Source organism: Octopus bimaculoides, chromosome 9, assembly GCF_046866305.1.
Source record: "Octopus bimaculoides isolate indiv1 chromosome 9, ASM4686630v1, whole genome shotgun sequence".
NCBI lineage: Eukaryota > Metazoa > Mollusca > Cephalopoda > Octopoda > Octopodidae > Octopus > Octopus bimaculoides.
The window spans coordinates 61080979-61100801 of NC_142936.1; the positions used below are offsets into that span (position 1 = coordinate 61080979).

Sequence of the window (19823 nt, forward strand, 5' to 3'; positions counted from 1 at the left end):
AATTGTAATAATATTAGATAACTCATTCGTCTGTTTTATCTCTCTCACACACACACAATTCTTAATTATCATGTATACAGTTGGTAAGCGCCTGCATTTCCTACATCAGTAGTCTTGTTCAAATTTGAGTGCCAGTCTTAGAACATAGATATCCACTAACCGTAACCCTAAAACTAACCCTAAAATCCTAACCCTAACACCCTAGTGAAGATCGTGCGGGTGTTAATCTGAAAAATTACCGGAGTTTGTATTTTGTTAAATAAGGAATACATCGGCTCAGTATATACCACCGTTTGGGAATCGGCTTTGGTTTGTTTACCTCCCCGTAATTTAACGGGTTGGCAAAGAAAGATAAAGAAAGAAAGAACGTATAGAATAAGTTATAGCTTACGAGGGTCGATTCGTTCGACTAAACCCTCAAGGCGGTGCCCCCTGCGTGACTTCAGTTCAAGTGGAAAGATATTTGTTTTTGTTTTTTTGTGATAGATGTGTAATTGTAAAATGAATGGAGTGGACGAGGAATTACAATAGGAATATATATTTTAGGAAATGTATGCAAAATAAATATGTATATAAAAAATACAACTTGGAATTCTGAAACGAATTAAAAGTACATCTCTAAAACTAATATCTAACTCGTTTGCTCGACTGTCTACGAAACTGATGTTCCTAGCTCCTAGATCGTTTACGAATCTACATTAAACCGACAGGAAGATGTGGGGTGTCCTGGATTAACCTCTGCTCATTTCTCAAATTATTAACAAGCAGACTTGTTTGAAGTCCCAGTTTGACACACTCCGAAGCACAGTTTAATATGCTGAGATTTCGGTCAACATTACAGAGTCACGGCTGGATTGCTGCGAAAAAGGTATTGTATTTTGATGTAAAGATCATTATATATATATATGTAGGTTGCCACGCTTACCTATATGTATATGTGTATATATATATATATATGTGTGTGTGTGTGTATGGAATAGTGGACCTCGAAGCACACAAAGCTATAAAGATTAACACGTAAATATTGGGCTCCGTGCACACGTTTGAGCGGAGGACGCTATGATGTATTAAGCATTTCCTAATCTTTTGAAGATTTACTTAACAATCTGCGCAATAGTCGCACCAGGTGAAAGAAGTTTTTCACAACTTAAGCTGACTAAAACACCTTCGCTCAAAAATTTTACATGAGAGAGTAAATAAGTTGGCGATGTTATCTATAGACAATGGCATTACAAAAAAGCCATTGACTTTGAAATGATTTTGAAAGACTTCTATAAAAAGTTAGAAAAATCTGTTTTTAGAAGGCCTATTCATAAACAGTATGTAAGTAATTATCTTGACTTGGAATAAAACATTAAAACTATGATAGGAGCTTTCAACTTTTAGTCTATCATTGTGGCTAAAGGTGGGGCCGTCAACGCTGTTTTGGCTGGGACCGACATACTACACGAAACATAAAACCTCAATTTCCAGCTTTTGTTGAGTAGAGGGCCCCACTGACAATTCTCTAATTGGACCCCACACTTCCTATCGCCGGCCCTGCAACACACACGTGGACAAGAGATTACCAACAAGCTAACCTGTTATCTGCACGACCTCAGTCGGGGGGTGGGGTGGGGGTGCACATTAGAAAATCGAATTTGTTCCATAAATGAAAATGGAATTTCTATTTAAATACACGAAGAGGCGGCGAGCTGGCGAAATGCTTTGCGTCATTTCATCCGTCTTTACGTAATGAGTTGAAATTTCGCGGAGGTCGACTTTGCATATCATCCTTTCAAAGTCGATAAAATAAGTACCAGTTAACCACCAGTGTCAATGTCATCGACTTACCCCCTCCCCTAAGCTTACTGGCTTTGTGCCAAAATCTGAAACCAATTTAAATATATGTATTTTTCATGTTACATAAGCCTTTTACGTCTTAAAAATTCATTTCTCAGATGTGTGCTTATGTAAATGGTAGTTTATTGATGTTCTTGTCACATGTACTTACCATAATATTTTGCTCTGATCAAGCAAATTCATGGTCGATGACGTTCTAGCTATGACCATATCTTCGTTTTGCGGATCTAGAACTACATTGTCCGATGTGCCCTTTCATTTTTTCGTTTGTAAAACTCTTACCTGGGATACACTGTCAACTGTGTCTCGTACGAGGGGAGACAATTTCAAAGTTACAAGAAGACATGCAAAAGAAAATCAAATGAACAAAATACAACAGTCAAAAGTTAACAAAGGTGAATGGTTTAAAATGGAAGTCTTGCTCTATCATGGCATAGGTTTTTACTTTCAAAGACACTCCACCATGCGAAAAAAAAAAAAAAGCACTAGATGTTATACTAAATTAAGTCTCAGTTTGTAAGACTCACTTAAGCATAACTGAAATTAGTTTAAACATGTTAGGTGAATACTGAAGTATAGTGTAGCTGCTGAAACTGAAATTATTTTAAAAATCTCTCCATTTGACAATATGTCCCATTGAGCTGCGGCAGAATGAATAAGAGATTAACACTGGAAATTAAGCTTTTGAAAAAATTTTCATTACTTAGTGAGAAGGAGAGGAGCATTCCGGACGACTTAATTCAGGTTTCCAACACTAGTAGAAACAAAAGGAGAGAGTTATCTTTAGACCAGGTATTTGGCCCTAATGCTTACAACAGAGTGAACTTTACTAAATGCATCCATGGGTCATGTGTTGCTGTTGAACTGTGTGCCAAATGAAGTCTATTTCCCAACAACAGGGGAGGTCTTGCTATTCAGGTCTCATACAGTTTCAGTTTCTCAAATTTCACTTGAAAGGCTTTGGCTGACCTGAGTCTTGCAGAAGACACTTGTGCAAACTGCTGTGATGTGGGATTGAACCCCAAACCGCATAGTTGTAAAGTGGACTAACTACTAAAACTGCACAGCAGTGCCTACCCTAAACACTGACTTCTACTGTGCCCTAACATTGTAACATTTTCAAAAATAAAGATGTTATACAGAAATTCTGCCATTTGTCTAATAGCTATATATATAAAAGAGGTGAGTAAAATGAAAAGTTTTCCTACTGTTATGTTTCATGAAAAATATTTCTGTTATGCTCATATGGAAAATGGATATAAGACAGCCCAAATGCATTAGATAATTAGGTTTTGTGAGTTACCAAGTGGAATTTATATAAGAATTTAATTAAATATTTATTGAAAATGACAAATGACAAAATGTAGTCTTTAACTCCAAACTTTATAAATGTTTACTTTTTTAGTTACCAGCTGTGTTGAATGCCTCTTCTGGTTGCCTGTCCAATTGGTGGGTTCACCATGTGCCACTTGACCCTGAATGGAAAGCTGGTGCTACAAAGGAACTAAAAGGAAAAGATCCAGAAGAAACTCTTATGTGGAGAACTCCTGAGGTAACTTTTTATTAGTTTTTTTTCTTGTATTTATTTTCAATTTCATCATCATCATCATGTAATGTTCACCTTCCCATGTTTGAATGGATCAGATGGAATTGCAGTGGATTTTCTAAGGCCAGATGCCCTTTCTGTTGCCAGCCCTCACTTGTTTCCAGACTAGGTAATATTTCCCCATGGTCAGACATACTTTACATGGAAAGCCAAGAAATGAACACCATCGCTTGATATCAAGACAAGGGATTTATAATCTGCTTTTTTAAGCTTCTGTCTACTGCTCATAAGGCTTCACTTAGTCTGAGGCCTTTCGTAGAACACACTTGCCCAAGATGTTATGTAGTAGGACTAAATTGAAGACCATTATAGTTGGGAAGCAAGCTTGTCAATCACAAAGTTTAAATTTCATTATTAAAGAGTTACATTGAAATAAAATTTCTTTCTAAGTAATCATACCCCATTATGTTTACATAAAAATTTACTTAAATTAACAACTGCCATTGTTTTATGATTAAAAGTAATAATAATGGTTTTTATTTGTAATTCTTTCAGTGCAGGCCAAGTGATATTAGAATTTATTCCTTGTAAGAAGGTTGATGCAAGGCATTTATTTAAATCAGATCTCTAATTAGCAAATATCCATCTGTATCAGTGGTTCTCAACCAGGGTCTGCATGACCCCTGGGGGTGTATATAAGATTTTTAGTGGTTCATGCAAGCAAAATAGTAAATTGGGTCAACCCCTAGATTTTAACTTTGAATATATATTTTTATTATTTTGTATTATGAATATTTAGTAATCTGTTTGTTACAATAATTTGCTATTTATATATGTTATGTTTTCAGATCAAAAGTTGTACTTATATTTTTGTGTAAGTTATTGATAATCAAAAAAAAATTAGGATCACTCTTTTGTGTACTGTTTCATTTTTGCTATTCAGGGTATAAATATCAAACCTGTGTACACAAGAGAAGATACTGAACATATCAAAGATGAAATTCCTGGCAAATATCCTTATACACGTGGACCTTACACAACTATGTATACCTATAGACCTTGGACCATTCGTCAGGTAAAGTGTCTTTTATTTAATGTATTGGTTTCAAACCAATGTTTGCATGAAATGATAAAAATAAAATAGATGTTATTGTTGATGATAGAATTATTAAAAAAAATTGTTTGAATTGTTTCTTAATGACTTAGAAAGTTTTATTCTTTATTTTTTAACAGTACGCTGGTTTTAGTACAGTTGAAGAAAGTAACAAGTTTTACAGATCAAACATTGCAGCTGGACAACAAGGATTAAGTGTTGCATTTGATCTACCAACACACAGAGGGTTTGTATCCCTAATGTTTGGTCATTTTATCTGAAAACAAAGTTTTGTTGATATAGACAAAAAGGAAATATACTTCTAAAAGAAGTGGATATATTGTGGCCTCATTCCTAAAAAACAGAACTATTATGCTTGCAGCTCAGTTGGTTTGAGGTTAATCGGCTTAATGTATTTAGTGCATAAATATCTCAACTGGCACAAAGTCACACTCCCTCAGTACTACTCCCTTCTTTCCTCGGGGTTTCTTGTCTTGCAAGATATTTGCTGACCCTGTCTGTGCTGATACCATGTTAAAAGTACTGGCGCTGGAGCCATGTAAAAAGCACTGGTGATGGTACCATGTAAAAGCACTGGTGATGATGCTGCATATAAAGCATTATTTTGTAAAGTGGTTGGAAGGGCATCCAGCTGTAAAAACAATGTCAAAACAAATTATGGAAGCTGTCATACTGATTAACTCATGCATGGAAAAACGGATGTTATATGATGATGATGGTGATATATATATATAAAGAATAAAAAGTTTAGGAAGGTATAACAATGCAATATAGAACAAAAAATGGACTGTATACCTGTTGTAACTTGGTAAACTGTAGTCCGATGATATTTTTTGTTCTATATTGCATTGTTATACCTTCCTAAACTTTTTATTCTTTACAAATAATACACAATGCTTCAAGCAAACTACAATACTCTCCTATATATATATATATATATATATCATCATCATCATCATCATCGTTTAACGTCCGCTTTCCATGCTAGCATGGGTTGGACGATTTGACTGAGGACTGGTGAAACCGGATGGCAACACCAGGCTCCAGTCCGATTTGGCAGAGTTTCTACAGCTGGATGCCCTTCCTAACGCCAACCACTCAGAGAGTGTAGTGGGTGCTTTTACGTGTCACCCGCACGAAAACGGCCACGCTCGAAATGGTGTCTTTTATGTGCCACCCGCACAAGCCAGTCCAGGGGCACTGGCAACGATCTCGCTCGAAAATCCTACAGGAGCCAGTCAGGCGGTACTGGCAACGGCCACGCTCAAAATGGTGCATCTCATGTGCCACCCGCACAAGAACCAGTCCAGGGGCACTGGCAACGATCTTACTTGGCTTGCCGGGTCTTCTCACGCACATCCCATTTCCAAAGGTCTCGGTCCGTAGTCATCGCCTCGGTGAGGCCCAATGTACGAAGGTCTTGCCTCACCACCTCAGCCCAGGTCTTCCTGGGCCTACCTCTTCCACGGGTTCCCTCAACTGTTAGGGTGTGGCACTTTTTCACGCAGCTATCCTCCTCCATTCTCACCACATGTCCATACCAGCGCAATCGTTTCTCTTGCACGCCACAACTGATGCTTCTAATGTTCAGCTTTTCTCTCAAGATACTTACACTCTGACGGGTATTTACATTGACATTACACATCCAACGGAGCATACTGGCTTCATTCCTTGCGAGCTTACGTATGTCCTCAGCAGTTACAGCCCATGTTTCACTGCCATGTAGCATGGTTGTTCGTACGCATGCGTCATACAGTCTGCCTTTTACTCTGAGTGAGAGTCCCTTTGTCGCCAGCAGGGGTAAGAGCTCTCTAAACTTTGCCCAGGCTATTCTTATTCTAGCAGCTACACTTTCAGCGCACCCACCCCCACTACTAACTTGGTCGCCCAGATAGCGGAAGCTATCGACTACCTCTAGTTTTTCACCCTGGAATGAGATAGAAGTTGTTTCCTGTTTGTTTGCAGTCTTTATTGCACCTGAACATCTGCCACAAACAAAAACTAACTTGCTAGTTAACCTGCCTTTGATGTTGCTGCACCTCTTATGTGTCCATAGCTTGCACCGGGTACATCTTATAGAGTTACTACCTACTCCTTTTCTACATACTGAGCAGGGCCATCTACCTGAAGGGGTTTGTGTTTTATCTACCTTCCTACTTATTAGGATTTTGGTTTTAGCTAGGTTGACTCTAAGGCCCTTCAATTCTAGACCTTGCTTCCACACCTGAAACTTCTCCTCTAGTTCTGATAGTGACTCCGCAATTAGGGCAAGGTCATCAGCATAGAGGAGCTCCCAGGGGCAACCTGTCTTGAACTCCTCTGTGATTGCCTGGAGGACTATGGTAAATAATAGGGGGCTGAGGACGGAACCTTGGTGGACCCCTACCTCTACCCGGAATTCATTGCTGTACTCATTTCCAACCCTCACCTTACTGGCAGCATCTCTGTACATGGCTCGCACAGCTCTCACTAACCATTCTTCTATCCCAAGTTTCCTCATTGACCACCAGATAAGGGATCGGGGGACCCTGTCAAAGGCTTTCTCCATGTCAACGAAAGCCAGGTACAGAGGTTTATCCTTAGCTAGGTATTTCTCCTGCAACTGTCTCACTAGAAATAAGGCATCAGTAGTGCTTTTACCTGGCACGAACCCAAACTGCATCTCATCTAAATTGATTCGCTCCCTAATTAGTTGGGCTATGACCCTCTCTGTAACTTTCATAACCTGATCTAACAGCTTGATGCCTCTGTAATTATTTGTATCTAAAGCGTCCCCTTTACCTTTGTAGCAGTTGACTATGATGCTGCTACACCAGTCATAGGGTATGACTCCTTCGTGTATCACCTGGTTCGTAATACGGGTGACTAGGCTATAGCCAACACTGCCAGATATTTTGAGCATCTCTGCAGTGATTCCTGATGGGCCGGGGGCTTTCCCGGTCTTCATACTCTTAATTGCTTTATCTACCCTGGTACTATCAACTCGGATAGCTGGTCCCTCTATTGGGTCGACATAAGGCAGGCTCTCTTTCTCCCATTCATTCTCTTTATTAAGCAATCTATCGTAGTGGCATCTCCAGACCTCTTTCTTTGCATCCTCATTTAATGCAAGCGTACCATCATCCATGCGAACACATTTCTCTCCTACAACATCACTATTCTCTCTCCTACACTGTCTTGCAACACGAAATACCTCGAGTCTTTGGTCCTCACGGCGCAGAACATTGGCAAATCTTTCCTTATCTGCTTCCCCTCTGGCTAAATAAACCTGTCGCCTAGCCTCCCTTCTGGCACATTGGTACAATTCCCTGCTACCACCGTTCTTCCAGTCCTTCCAAGCCTGTTTCTTTTGTCTAATAGCCCTGTCTACCTCCTTGTTCCACCACCACGTTACTCTGGGTTGGGAGGGGACCTTACACCACCCACAAATCTGGTCGGTGGCTTTCAACAGGTTGTCCCGCAGAAATCTCCAATTGTCTTCCACGTTGTATGATGCTATATCCCCTTCTATTTCGTTAAATGCTTCAAGTAACTTGTCTCTAAGTCTCTGTCCGTTTGCAGGGTCTTTAAGCTTCCACACCCTTCTTCTCCAAGCCTGTCTAATTTTGGGCACCCATTTTGCCTTGATCCCAAAGTCGCTAACTACTAATCTATGTTGTGGGGTACATTCTTCGCCAGGGTAGGTTTTGGCATTTATAAGCCGCCCTCTTTCCCTATTTCTGGCGAGGATGTAGTCGATTTGGCTAGAGTGTCTGCCGGAGCGGTAGGTGACTAGGTGACTGGCAGGTTTCCTGAAGTTGGTATTGCAGACCATAAGATTGGTTGCATCACAGAACTCCAGCAGTCTGGTTCCCTCCTCGTTGCGGGAACCGAAGCCATAGCCTCCATGTATGCCATGGAAGCCCCCAGCACGACGTCCGACATGACCGTTGAAGTCTCCAGCCACAAAGAGAAGGTCCCTGTCACTCGTCGACGAGGTAGTTTGCAAGAGGGTGTCATAGAATTGGTCTTTCAGACCATCTGGTAGCCCAGGTTGAGGTGCATAGGCTGAGATGACAGTAGCTAATCTATGATGAAGCACTAGTCTGATCTTAAGTACTCTGTCACTTACTCTAACGACCTCGATTACCTTATCCACCCATTTCTCCGCTAGAAGTATTCCTACGCCCCCGACCCCGTCAGTGTTCCCTGCCCAGAAAATCTTGTACCTGTGTTCTTTGCCTGTGAGGAACCTTGCAGAACCTCCTCTCCATCATACTTCCTGGATGCAGCACATATCTACGCATCTCCGTTCAAGCATCTCAACAATTTCACCAGATCTACCTTTCAGCGTGCCGACGTTGAGAGTGCCAATCCTAACAGTATGGGTGTTGGGGGTGTGGGCCTGTAGCCTGGGAAGGGGAAAAGCAGTGTCGTGTACCGTTATTATAAGAACAATTTAAGCAAAATGATAACTCAATACTTTTTGTAAAATACATATTCTCAAACAAGAATGGTATTGACAGTGTCTTCCAAGTTTTGACCAGCTTAAGCCATCATCTGATGATATTATGGCTGGCTAAAACTTCAAAGTCACTGTCAAAACTACTCTTGTTAAAGAATAATTAATATATATATATGTATGTATGTAGCTTTGTATGAGGAAGGGTATCCAGCTGTAGGAACTATGCCAAAGCAGATTTTGAAGTATGATGCAATCCTCAGGCCAGTTATATTGTCCAACGTGTACCAGCTTGGAGGCTAAAGGGTGGTGTTCATGACAATGATAGCTTGTCATGCCAATTTAGAAAGTTAAGTGAAATTTTGAATGTTATTGTATAATAATTTCACTAAGTATAAGATATTTACCTTATGTTAAACTACATTGTGAGCTGAGGGTTTTTCAGAGCCTTTTCTGTATTAACACACTTTAAAATCATATTTTTATATAATTTATAGGACAATTATTGTGACTGTTAAAATTCTGTTTGAAACTTAATGTTTCAAAATAAGCTGTTTCATCTTATTCAAACAATGGCAAGAAAGATTTGGTAGTTTATAAAACAGGAACTTGAAGGATTGTACTAAATCATCTTCAAATGTGAACAGAACGTGAAAGACTGAAATTTTATAGAGAAAATTGACTATAAGTAATCATTGGATTGTAACGGAATATATTGTTTATACTTTACAGTTATGATTCTGATAATCCTCGTGTGACTGGAGATGTTGGAATGGCTGGTGTTGCTATTGATTCTGTGGAAGATACCAAACTTCTCTTTGATGGCATTCCTTTGGAAAAGATCAGTACATCAATGACAATGAATGGTGCTGTGCTGCCTATTATGGCTATGTATGTTGTTGCAGCTGAAGAGCAGGTAAATTCTATCTGTTCAAGAGGTAAACAGTTTTCTTAATCTAATTTTTAAACAATAATAATAAAAAAACCTGTCGAAATACAGTGAATGGTAAATGTACAATTTTCAGATTGATAATATTATAGGAATGTTGGTTATCAGTTATATAGAAATAGTTGTTATTTTAGCTCAGCGGGCTGCATGTTTGAATCACGTCGGAGGGTCACCACTTTATAGGAAAGTGGGTTATACATCATTAGATGTACACCTGACTTTCCTATATTAAATTAAGAATTTGAACGGAACGCTGAACTCCAAACTATCAACATAACAATATTTATTCATGGTGGAAATTATACATCTTTAATCTTGTTTGTTGAGATGTCTTCGGTGTATGAGAACATGGTTGTTGGGATGTTGGTATATTGATGTGAGCTGTCTAGCGTGAGTTTGAAAGATGGAGAGACAGCTAGACACGTCCTTGCTCAATCACTGGCCAGCAAGAAAGAGATCGATCAAAGCGGGAAAGCTTGGTTGTTGAATTTAACGCATGCGTGAGACTACGCATGCGCACGGCGTTACTACAATATCATTACAAAACTGTTATGAAGTACTACAAGAACAAAAAATGCCTCTTGGTGAGATTGTTTCTCATCACTTTGTTCCACAGTTAAAGCTCGGCACTTCTTTACACAGCTGTCCTCATCCATACACATCATATGATCAAATCAGTGCAATTTTCTCTCTTGCACACATCTAATACCTCTTTATACCCAGTTTTCTGCTTAAATCATTTATACGCTGTTGTGCATGCACTTTGACATTACCCATCCAGCAGAACATGCTAGCTTCATTTCTTTCAAGCCTTCACAAGTCCTCTGTAGTCTTAGCTCATGTTTCACTGTCATGTAGCATAGCTGTACATACACAGGCATCATGCAATCTGTTTTTCACCCTTAGTTGTCAGCAAAGTTAGAAGCTCTCTGAACTTCACCCAGCCTTTTCTTATTCTAGTAACTACATTTTCAGAACTTTTTCCACCACTGCTAACTTGGACTCCTAGGTAACAGAAGCTATTACTTCTAATGCATCCCTTCCCCCTAGCATTTGAGTGAGTCTACTGTCTGTGCATTTTTAGTGCTTATTGTACCTGCACATCCGACACACAAAGACTATATTCTTTGTTAACTTTCCTGTGATACTACTACACCTTTTACATGTCCAGTATGAGAAATAAATTTACAATAAGGTACAGGGGTATGTAAGATAGGATTTATTCAAGCTTTTGTCTATTTAGTATAATACAAATTTTATTTTATACTAAAGATTGAATATTTGAGATAAATGTCTGAAAAAAAAAAAATCTTTGAGCAGTGCAGGTTAGGTAAAATATGTAAGGTAATATCAATAAATGCAAATGATGAGAAAGGATATTGTATTATCTGATAGAGTTTGTTTAACGATCTTATATTTCGGGAAAAATTCCCTTTTCAAATAGAAGAAAGAAGCGATGCAAAGAATATTCATTTGAATATTTAATCTTCTTTTCTTTCAGGGTGGAAAACAGACTAATCTGGCTGGAACAATACAAAATGATATTTTGAAAGAGTTTATGGTGCGAAATACTTACATTTTCCCTCCAGAACCCTCAATGAAAATAATAGGTGATATTTTTGAATATACATCGAAGGTAGGTCTTAGAATTTCATGAATACATTTTTATTAGCATTTGTTAAAATATTTTATTTCATATTTCTGTATGACTTTTACAATTTTGTGTCTTAGAAGACCTGCAGTTATCTCTTCACTTCAAATCTTTCATATGTCTGACCCTACTACACACGGCTGTGTGGATGCCTGTGAGTGTACACATCATCATCATCGTTTAATGTCCAAATCAAATTCCTTTTTCTTGAGGATACACCATTCCCAAGTTTTTTGGGGCTAAACACATACATTCGCATTTATATATATATATATATATATATATATATATATATATATATATATATTTACACATATATACGCACTCTCATACATATATTGTAAAATGTCTAGGTCATTAAATAGTATCTATGCATGCATTGATGCATATTTGATGATTAACTTAAGATTGTATTAATGATCTTTTGCTAAAAACACTTAAAACAAAAAATAACTGTTGCTTTTTTTTTCTCATTGTTTCTATAAAGACTATTTATTTTAAATGAGAAAATGAAATTAACTATTGGATTTTGTTGTTTCTTAGTTCATGCCACGGTTTAATTCAATTTCCATTTCGGGATATCACATCCAAGAAGCTGGTGCTGATGCTGTGCTTGAATTGGCATTTACTATAGCTGACGGGTTGGAATATATCAGAACAGGTCAGTTGAATGTGGGCTAAAATGAAAAATGCAGGTGCAGAATCCTAGAATATTTATTCCTAAGTATTGAACCTGGAAAAGTACAGAACAATCAGTAATTAAGCCTGGAAAAATATAGGGGAAAAAAAAAATTTTAAATATTGCTGCTGAAGTTAGAATTTGCTAAACAAATTTCTGAAATTATTCATAAAATGTGTGTGCATTGTTTTAGTATAATATTTTTAAAAATTTTCTTTTCTTAGTAAAACTCATTTATCCAGGAATTTTAAATCACAGATATTGTGTTATAAAATTAAATTCATGTAGAATATATGTAATTCAAAAGAGTAAAAAAAAATTGTAAAACAAAAATTATTTTACAGAAACAAAAGAAATAATTTCTTTAAAGTTTGCATTATCAGATAACTAAGTATTTTCTATTTACAGTTTAAAAAAAAAAATCAAAAATCTGAAGGCTAATGAACAAATTGAGTGCAAAATGTAGAAATAACTCCCTAGCTCTTTAAAAACAACGTAGGGGTTATAAAAGTAAAAATAAAAAAAAAATATAAAAGTACCTTTATCACTATTTTAGTTTTTAAATTCTAACTTCAGCAGCAATATTTAAACTTTTTTTTTCTTTTTGTCCTGTACTTTTTCATGGTTAGTTACTGCTTGTTCTGTACTTTTCCAGGTTAAATACTTAATATTCTTACATTCTGTACCTGCATTTTTCATTCTTCAAATATTTAGCAGTATGAAATTGAAACTGTAATGTATTTGCTTTATTCTGGACTCATATTTTCATTACCATAGGTATCAGTCGAGGTCTTGATATTGATAAATTTGCCCCACGTCTCTCATTTTTCTGGGGAATTGGCATGAATTTCTATATGGTGAGTATTATAATCCTATGTGAACCTTCTGTAATATATATGAACCTTAAATAGGATTAACAGCATGTATGTCTACACTCTTCCTACAGCATTAAGAATATTTTAACTCTTATTTCTAGAAATGTAGGTGCACTGGCGTCCTTAGTCACACTTAGTGATGATTGAATTTTTCCTTTATGGTATCACATTGCACATAGCTGTTTATATTAATTCTTTATATATGCATTAGAAGTTCACCGTGGAGACGCAATGGCCCAGTGGTTAGGGCAGCGGACTCGCAGTCATAGGATCGCAGTTTCGATTCCCAGACCGGGCGTTGTGAGTGTTTATTGAGTGAAAACACCTAAAGCTACACAAGGCTCCGGCAGGGGATGGCGGCGAACCCTGCTGTACTCTTTCACCACAACTTTCTCTCACTCTTACTTCCTGTTTCTGTTGTGCCTGTAATTTAAAGGGTCAGCCTTGTCACACTGTGTCACTCTGAATATCCCCGAGAACTACGTTAAGGGTACACGTGTCTGTGGAGTGCTCAGCCACTTGCACGTTAATTTCCATTTCACGAGCAGGCTGTTCCGTTGATCGGATCAACTGGAACCCACGACGTTGTAAGCGACAGAATGCCAACAATATATATATATATATGAAATCACTGTTGGCATTGAGAAAATATATAATTCTTAAAGTTTGTGTTAGGATGCAGGAAGGGGAATATCTAAGGTTTAGAAATTAAGGAAATCATCATCATCTGTGAAAAGCTTCTTCAGTGGAGTTAGGATTACTCCTTTAACAGCACTAGGACACAATTACTGCATGTATCAGTAAAAAGTAAACCCTTTCTGATGTGTAACTACAATTTAAACCCTCAAAGTCAGGCATCATCCTTATCATCAACTCTATCGTTTCTCAGCAGTTTTTAAGAAGACCTTCAAAAATCTTAAGTGAAGATGCATGGCTTAGTGGTTAGGGTATTTGGTTCATGATTGTAAGGTTATGAGTTCAATTCCCAGCAGTACATTGTGTCCATGAGCAAGGCACTACATTTCATGTTGCTCCAGTCCACTCAGCTGGCAAAAATGAGTTGTACATGTTCAATGGGTCAGCCTTGACACTTGAATCTCCCTGAGAATTGCATTAAAGGTACATGTATCTGTGGAGTGCTTAACCACTTGCATGTTAATTTCATGAGCCGGCTGTTCTGTTGATTGAAGCAACTAGAACACTAGTCATCACAACCAATGGAGAGCTAGGCCACAAATATCTTAAGCTCCAGTCTTACTACTAATATTAAATAAGTAATGATTAGAAAAAGGAGATAGATTCCAGCAACAACTTGCCTAACATATGGGATAAGTTTTTTGAATGTTTTTCTTCAAGCCCGAACTTGTATTTATTTTGGAGTTTCTGAAATTCATCGTAATAAAGAGATTTAATATTATTCCATAGTTATCACCTGAGATTCAATATGATACTTCTGGTGCTAAATTAGTTTAGGAATGTTGGAGGTAAGAACAAAAGGCTAATAGTTGAAATGAGATTGAGACACATTTACATATTTATGGCATGGTTTTATGTAATGTTACAATTGTATGGCTAATAAATTAATGTTTTTTGGTTTATAGGAGATTGCTAAACTTCGTGCTGGGAGGCGTTTATGGGCTCACCTATTGGAAAAGTTTAATCCTACCAATCCAAAATCCAAATTATTACGTTGTCATTGTCAAACTTCTGGTTGGTCTTTGACTGAGCAGGTAAATACTTTCTTCCTAAGTACTATTTTAAACAAAACTTGTTAAAACATGTACAGTGTTAATAATTTCTTTTTACTCTCCACTTATGTTCATTGTTGTTTAGCAGAGGTCAACCTTGATTGACTTGACCTATAATCAAGGGCATTCAAACTGTGGTCATGTTATCTTTGAAAGAATATATAAGACTACATTATGTATGAGGGTCAGTTGAAAAGTTCATAGGCTGATCAAGATACTCTCTCAGAATGTGACCAAATGGGGTTTATTTTTCAACATAGTACCTCTTGTGGTCCACATACTTCTTCCTTCACTGTTGCAGTGCTCTTGGATCCTATTGGTGAAAAAGTTTTCATTCTTCGGTCAAAGACGCCGTCAACAACAGATATAACGTCATTATCACTGCGATACTGGTTCCCAGCCAAGTGATTTATTTATGTTAGAAAACAGATGGCAGTGAGGTGGGGGCAAAATTAGAAGAATAGGAAAGGTGATCAACTAGTTCAAAGTGACAGTCAAGCACAGCAGCCATTGAAACCAACAATATGGCCAGAGCAATGTCCTGATGAAACAAGACCCCCTTTTGTCAGTTTTTCTGGGTGTTTAGTCTTGATGGCCTTTTGTAACTGCTTCAGCAAGTTGGCATAGTACTCTCCATTGATGGTGTGGCCCTTTTTAAAATAATATACTTGGGCTAAGCCCGAAGAGCCCTGAGTGCCAGAGTGACCACTAGTATATATATATATATATATATATATATATATGTGACACGTAAAAGCACCCACTACACTCTCTGAGTGGTTGGCGTTAGGAAGGGCATCCAGCTGTAGAAACTCTGCCAAATCAGACTGGAGCCTGGTGTTGCCATCCGGTTTCACCAGTCCTCAGTCAAATCGTCCAACCCATGCTAGCATGGAAAGCGGACGTTAAACGATGATGATGATATATATATAATTATTACAAATTAAAAGGGTAAAGGTTTATCAATTTATTAATTTATTAATAAATCAACAATTAATAATTTTTACCAAGCCCGTCGGTATGTAAGCACCATTATCAGTGGAGAACTTATTTAAAAGTTCATATCTATATATATAAAAATGAGAATGTGTGTCTGTCTGTCTGTCTGTCTGTCTGTGTGAATCCCTAAAACTCGAGAACTACGCAACCAATTTCATTCAAATTTTACACATGCCTTACTTAGGGTTCCAGTTGTGTTTTAGTCAAAAACAATTATTAACTTCTTGCAGAGTTCGAGCACACGGCAACATAATATCTCCTCCACTATTTAAGTATTACGTGCCAAAAGTGAAACAAAAACACTCATGTCAAATACTTTCACTTTAAAAATGAAACTATTCCACTAACTGAAACAATCACATTTCGATACTGTAGTGACAGATACTTTCACAGAGAGAGAAAGAGAGAGAGAGAGAGATGTATATGTATACATATACATGTATATGTACACCATTTCGATACTGTAATGACAGATACTTTCAGAGAGAGAGAGAGAGAAAGAGAGAGAGAGAAAGAGAGAGAGAGATGTATATGTATACATATAGATGTACACATATATGTATATATATATATATAAATCTATACATACATGTATATGTATACATATGTGTAGATGTGTGTATATATATATATATATATATATATATATATAGATGTACATGTAATATGTACACATATATACATATATACATGCATACAGATATCTATACATATATACACCCATCACACACACATACACATGCACACAAACACACACATTAGTCATTTGTTTTCTTATCCAAAACTACGTCAAAAGTACTGAATGGATCTTTATGAAATTTGGAAATTATATTCTTTGCATAACGGCCATAACTCCCATGAAAATTCATATATTTTTGATGTTGATGAACCCGAACATAACAGATGAGCATTATTTAGAAAATGATGTCACACGTTATCGAGGCTACCATTCTTTCTGGATGTGCAAAAGGGGATGACGTCTTTATTCCAAGAATTCCTCTTACTCCATCAGGAGCAGACATTCCTTTTACTAGATTTCATTATTCTCTTTAACCCGGGCAACGCCGGGTATTTCTGCTAGTACATTTATAAACATAATTAAGGGATCAGCAAATATTTGCTTCACCACATACCGAAGTTCAGAAATAGCATTAGTTCATTAGTTTTCATTGTTTTTTTTCTTCTTGTTTTTGCCTTTGTGAGTTACAAGTAATGCTATCTGTTGGAGTCTCAGCTTTTTTAGCTGCTATTTCAGTATGTGGTGAAGCAAATATTTGCTGATCCCTTAATTATGTGTATATATATATATATATATATATATATATAACACACACACATACACACAAAGTGATACCTCACTTTATGAGGATCTGCACTAAGGTCGATGTAATTAACTAGCCCCTCCCCTCCATTTCAAACCTTGTGCCTATAATAGAAAGGATTATTAGTATTACTGGAGGTTTTATAAGTTTGTTGATTGTCTCAGAGGGTGCCTAAAAATGACTCTATTCTGTGTTCTAGCAAACTGACTTAAAACACTTTTCTTTATTCTAGGATCCTCACAATAATATTATCAGAACAGCCATTGAGGCCATGGCAGCATTATTTGGAGGAACACAGTCACTTCACACAAATTCTTTTGATGAAGCCCTAGGTTTACCAACCGTTTTTAGTGCACGTGTAGCAAGAAATACTCAAATCATTCTGCAAGAAGAATCTGGAATACCTAAGGTTTGTTCTTAAACCTCTGTGATCCATTTTTGTTACGAATTTGATTGCAAAGAAAGGTTTGTTTAATCTAATATTATATTTGTTTACTGGAGTTATGAACACCTCATCTGTGTTTATATCCATCCTTTGTTAGTCTGTTTCTCTACCAGCCTTATAACTGTTTTTAAGAAAAAGAACCACTAAGTTAGTGACATCTGTTGAGGATCTTGCAGGTCATCTCTATACTGGATTCCTTTTGTTAACCACTCATGTAATTTGCCTAAACCTATCTCTGAAGAAGTTTAGCTTTTTCTCTGTAATGCTAGTTTGGTATTTTTTTCTTTTGCTATTCCTGTTGGTTGAACTTAAGATTAAAGATAATTGTAAACAACAATTCAAGTTGAAACTCTACTTGTAAAACATTGATTTAGTGTTCAGTTTAGGTTTTGTCCATTTTGTTACCAAACAAATTTTGTTTTGTCATGTCTTTCAATCATAGAATGATTTTTAGTAGAACTTTAGGTCTGTTTTTGATGGTGTTTTTAAATATTGATCAACAGGGAAAGCAGTGGAGTGGCAGAAACAGTAGAGTGTCGAAAGTATTTAGTCTTGTGAGTGGATTTGGTAAAATGGAAACTGAAAGAAGCTTGATGTGTATCATCATTATCATCATTTAATGTCCATCTTCCATGCACGCATGGGTAGGATGGTTCACAAGAGCTGGCCAGATAGAAAAACTACCCTATACTACTCTATCTGTTTTGGCAGGGTTTTTACAACTGGATGCCCTTCCTAACACCAACCACTCTGCAGAGTGGACTCAGTACTTTTTACATGGCACTAGCACAGGCGAGGTTAGTTTTGGCATGATTTTTACAGCTGGATGCCCTTCCAAATGCCAATCACTTTACAGTGTATGTGTGTGTGTAGTGTGTATATATATATATATATATATATATATATATATATATATATATATATATATATATATATATATATATATATATATATACATACATACATACATACATACATATATATATTGTTGTATTTCAAGATAGTCATTTTTTTTTCTTGCCAAATAAACACATGCACTATGTATTTGTTCTTCACTCGTTTATTACTGTTCTTATTATTTTTCCTATTTTAACTCATATCTATTGTCCGGAAATCTTTGGTCACACATCTGTGATCTGTTCAGCGACACTTTTTGTTTTCGTGTTGCTGAAGAGGTCACATATGTGTGACAAAAGATTTCCAGACAATGAACATGAATTAAAATAATAAAAAAAGAACAATATTAAATGAGTGAAGAACAAATATATAGTCTGTGTGTTTATTTGCCCCCCCCCCCCCCCCCCAAATGACCATCCTGAAATACAACACACAATTTCACATCAGGAATCTTGCAAAACAAATTGAAAAACGTATATATATATATATATATATATATAGGTCTGTCTCACTATGTTCTAAGTTTCAATATTGTATGAGTTTACTTAGCTTTTATCCAAGCAGGATTGATAAAATGAAGACAAGATATATATATATATATATATATATATATATATATACAATGATTGATTTAGTTACTTATCTCTTCCCTTACAAATTTGTGACTATATTCTAATATAAGAAATTAATATTGATGACATGTTAAAAAGAGATATTTAAAATATATTTCTCTCTCTCTCTCTCAGTCTTCATCATCATCATTTAACATCTGCTTTTCCATTCGACAGTTTTTATTAATCATTGCTTGATTCACTGAATTCTGTTGTGTTGAAAACATCTTAATATTTTTATATTATTGCACAATTAGATAAAAGTTGTGGAGGTGCAATGGCCCAGTGGTTAGGGCAGTGGACTCGCGGTCATAGGATCGCGGTTTCGATTCCCAGACCGGGCGTTGTGAGTGTTTATTGAGCGAAAACACCTAAAGCTCCACGAGGCTCTGGCAGGGGATGGTGGCGAACCCTGCTGTACTCTTTCACCACAACTTTCTTTCACTCTTTCTTCTTGTTTCTGTTGTACCTGTATTTCAAAGGGTCAGCCTTGTCACACTGTGTCACGCTGAATCTCCCCGAGAACTACGTTAAGGGTACACGTGTCTGTGGAGTGCTCAGCCACTTACATGTTAATTTCACGAGCAGGCTGTTCCGTTGATCGGATCAACTGGAACCCTCGTCGTCGTAACCGACGGAGTGCCAACGACAACAACAGATAAAAGTTATAGAATAAATTGTGGTCCATTCTTTGATATGTTTTT

The 19823-nt window shown here is 36.9% G+C and overlaps 1 protein-coding gene across 1 annotated transcript in view; it reads left to right on the forward strand.

Moving 5' to 3' along the window:
• Positions 1–695: 695 nt before the first annotated feature.
• LOC106881069 (methylmalonyl-CoA mutase, mitochondrial) overlaps positions 696–19823 on the forward strand; it is a 40015-nt gene continuing 20887 nt past the window's right edge. Inside the window, exons 1-10 of the mRNA XM_089357596.1 lie at positions 696–868; positions 3248–3394; positions 4332–4463; positions 4622–4728; positions 9676–9859; positions 11394–11528; positions 12087–12204; positions 13000–13079; positions 14699–14827; positions 17399–17575. Coding sequence (XP_089213722.1) covers positions 815–868; positions 3248–3394; positions 4332–4463; positions 4622–4728; positions 9676–9859; positions 11394–11528; positions 12087–12204; positions 13000–13079; positions 14699–14827; positions 17399–17575 — 1263 coding nt within the window. The 5' untranslated portion in view covers positions 696–814. The remainder of the gene's footprint in view (positions 869–3247; positions 3395–4331; positions 4464–4621; positions 4729–9675; positions 9860–11393; positions 11529–12086; positions 12205–12999; positions 13080–14698; positions 14828–17398; positions 17576–19823) is intronic.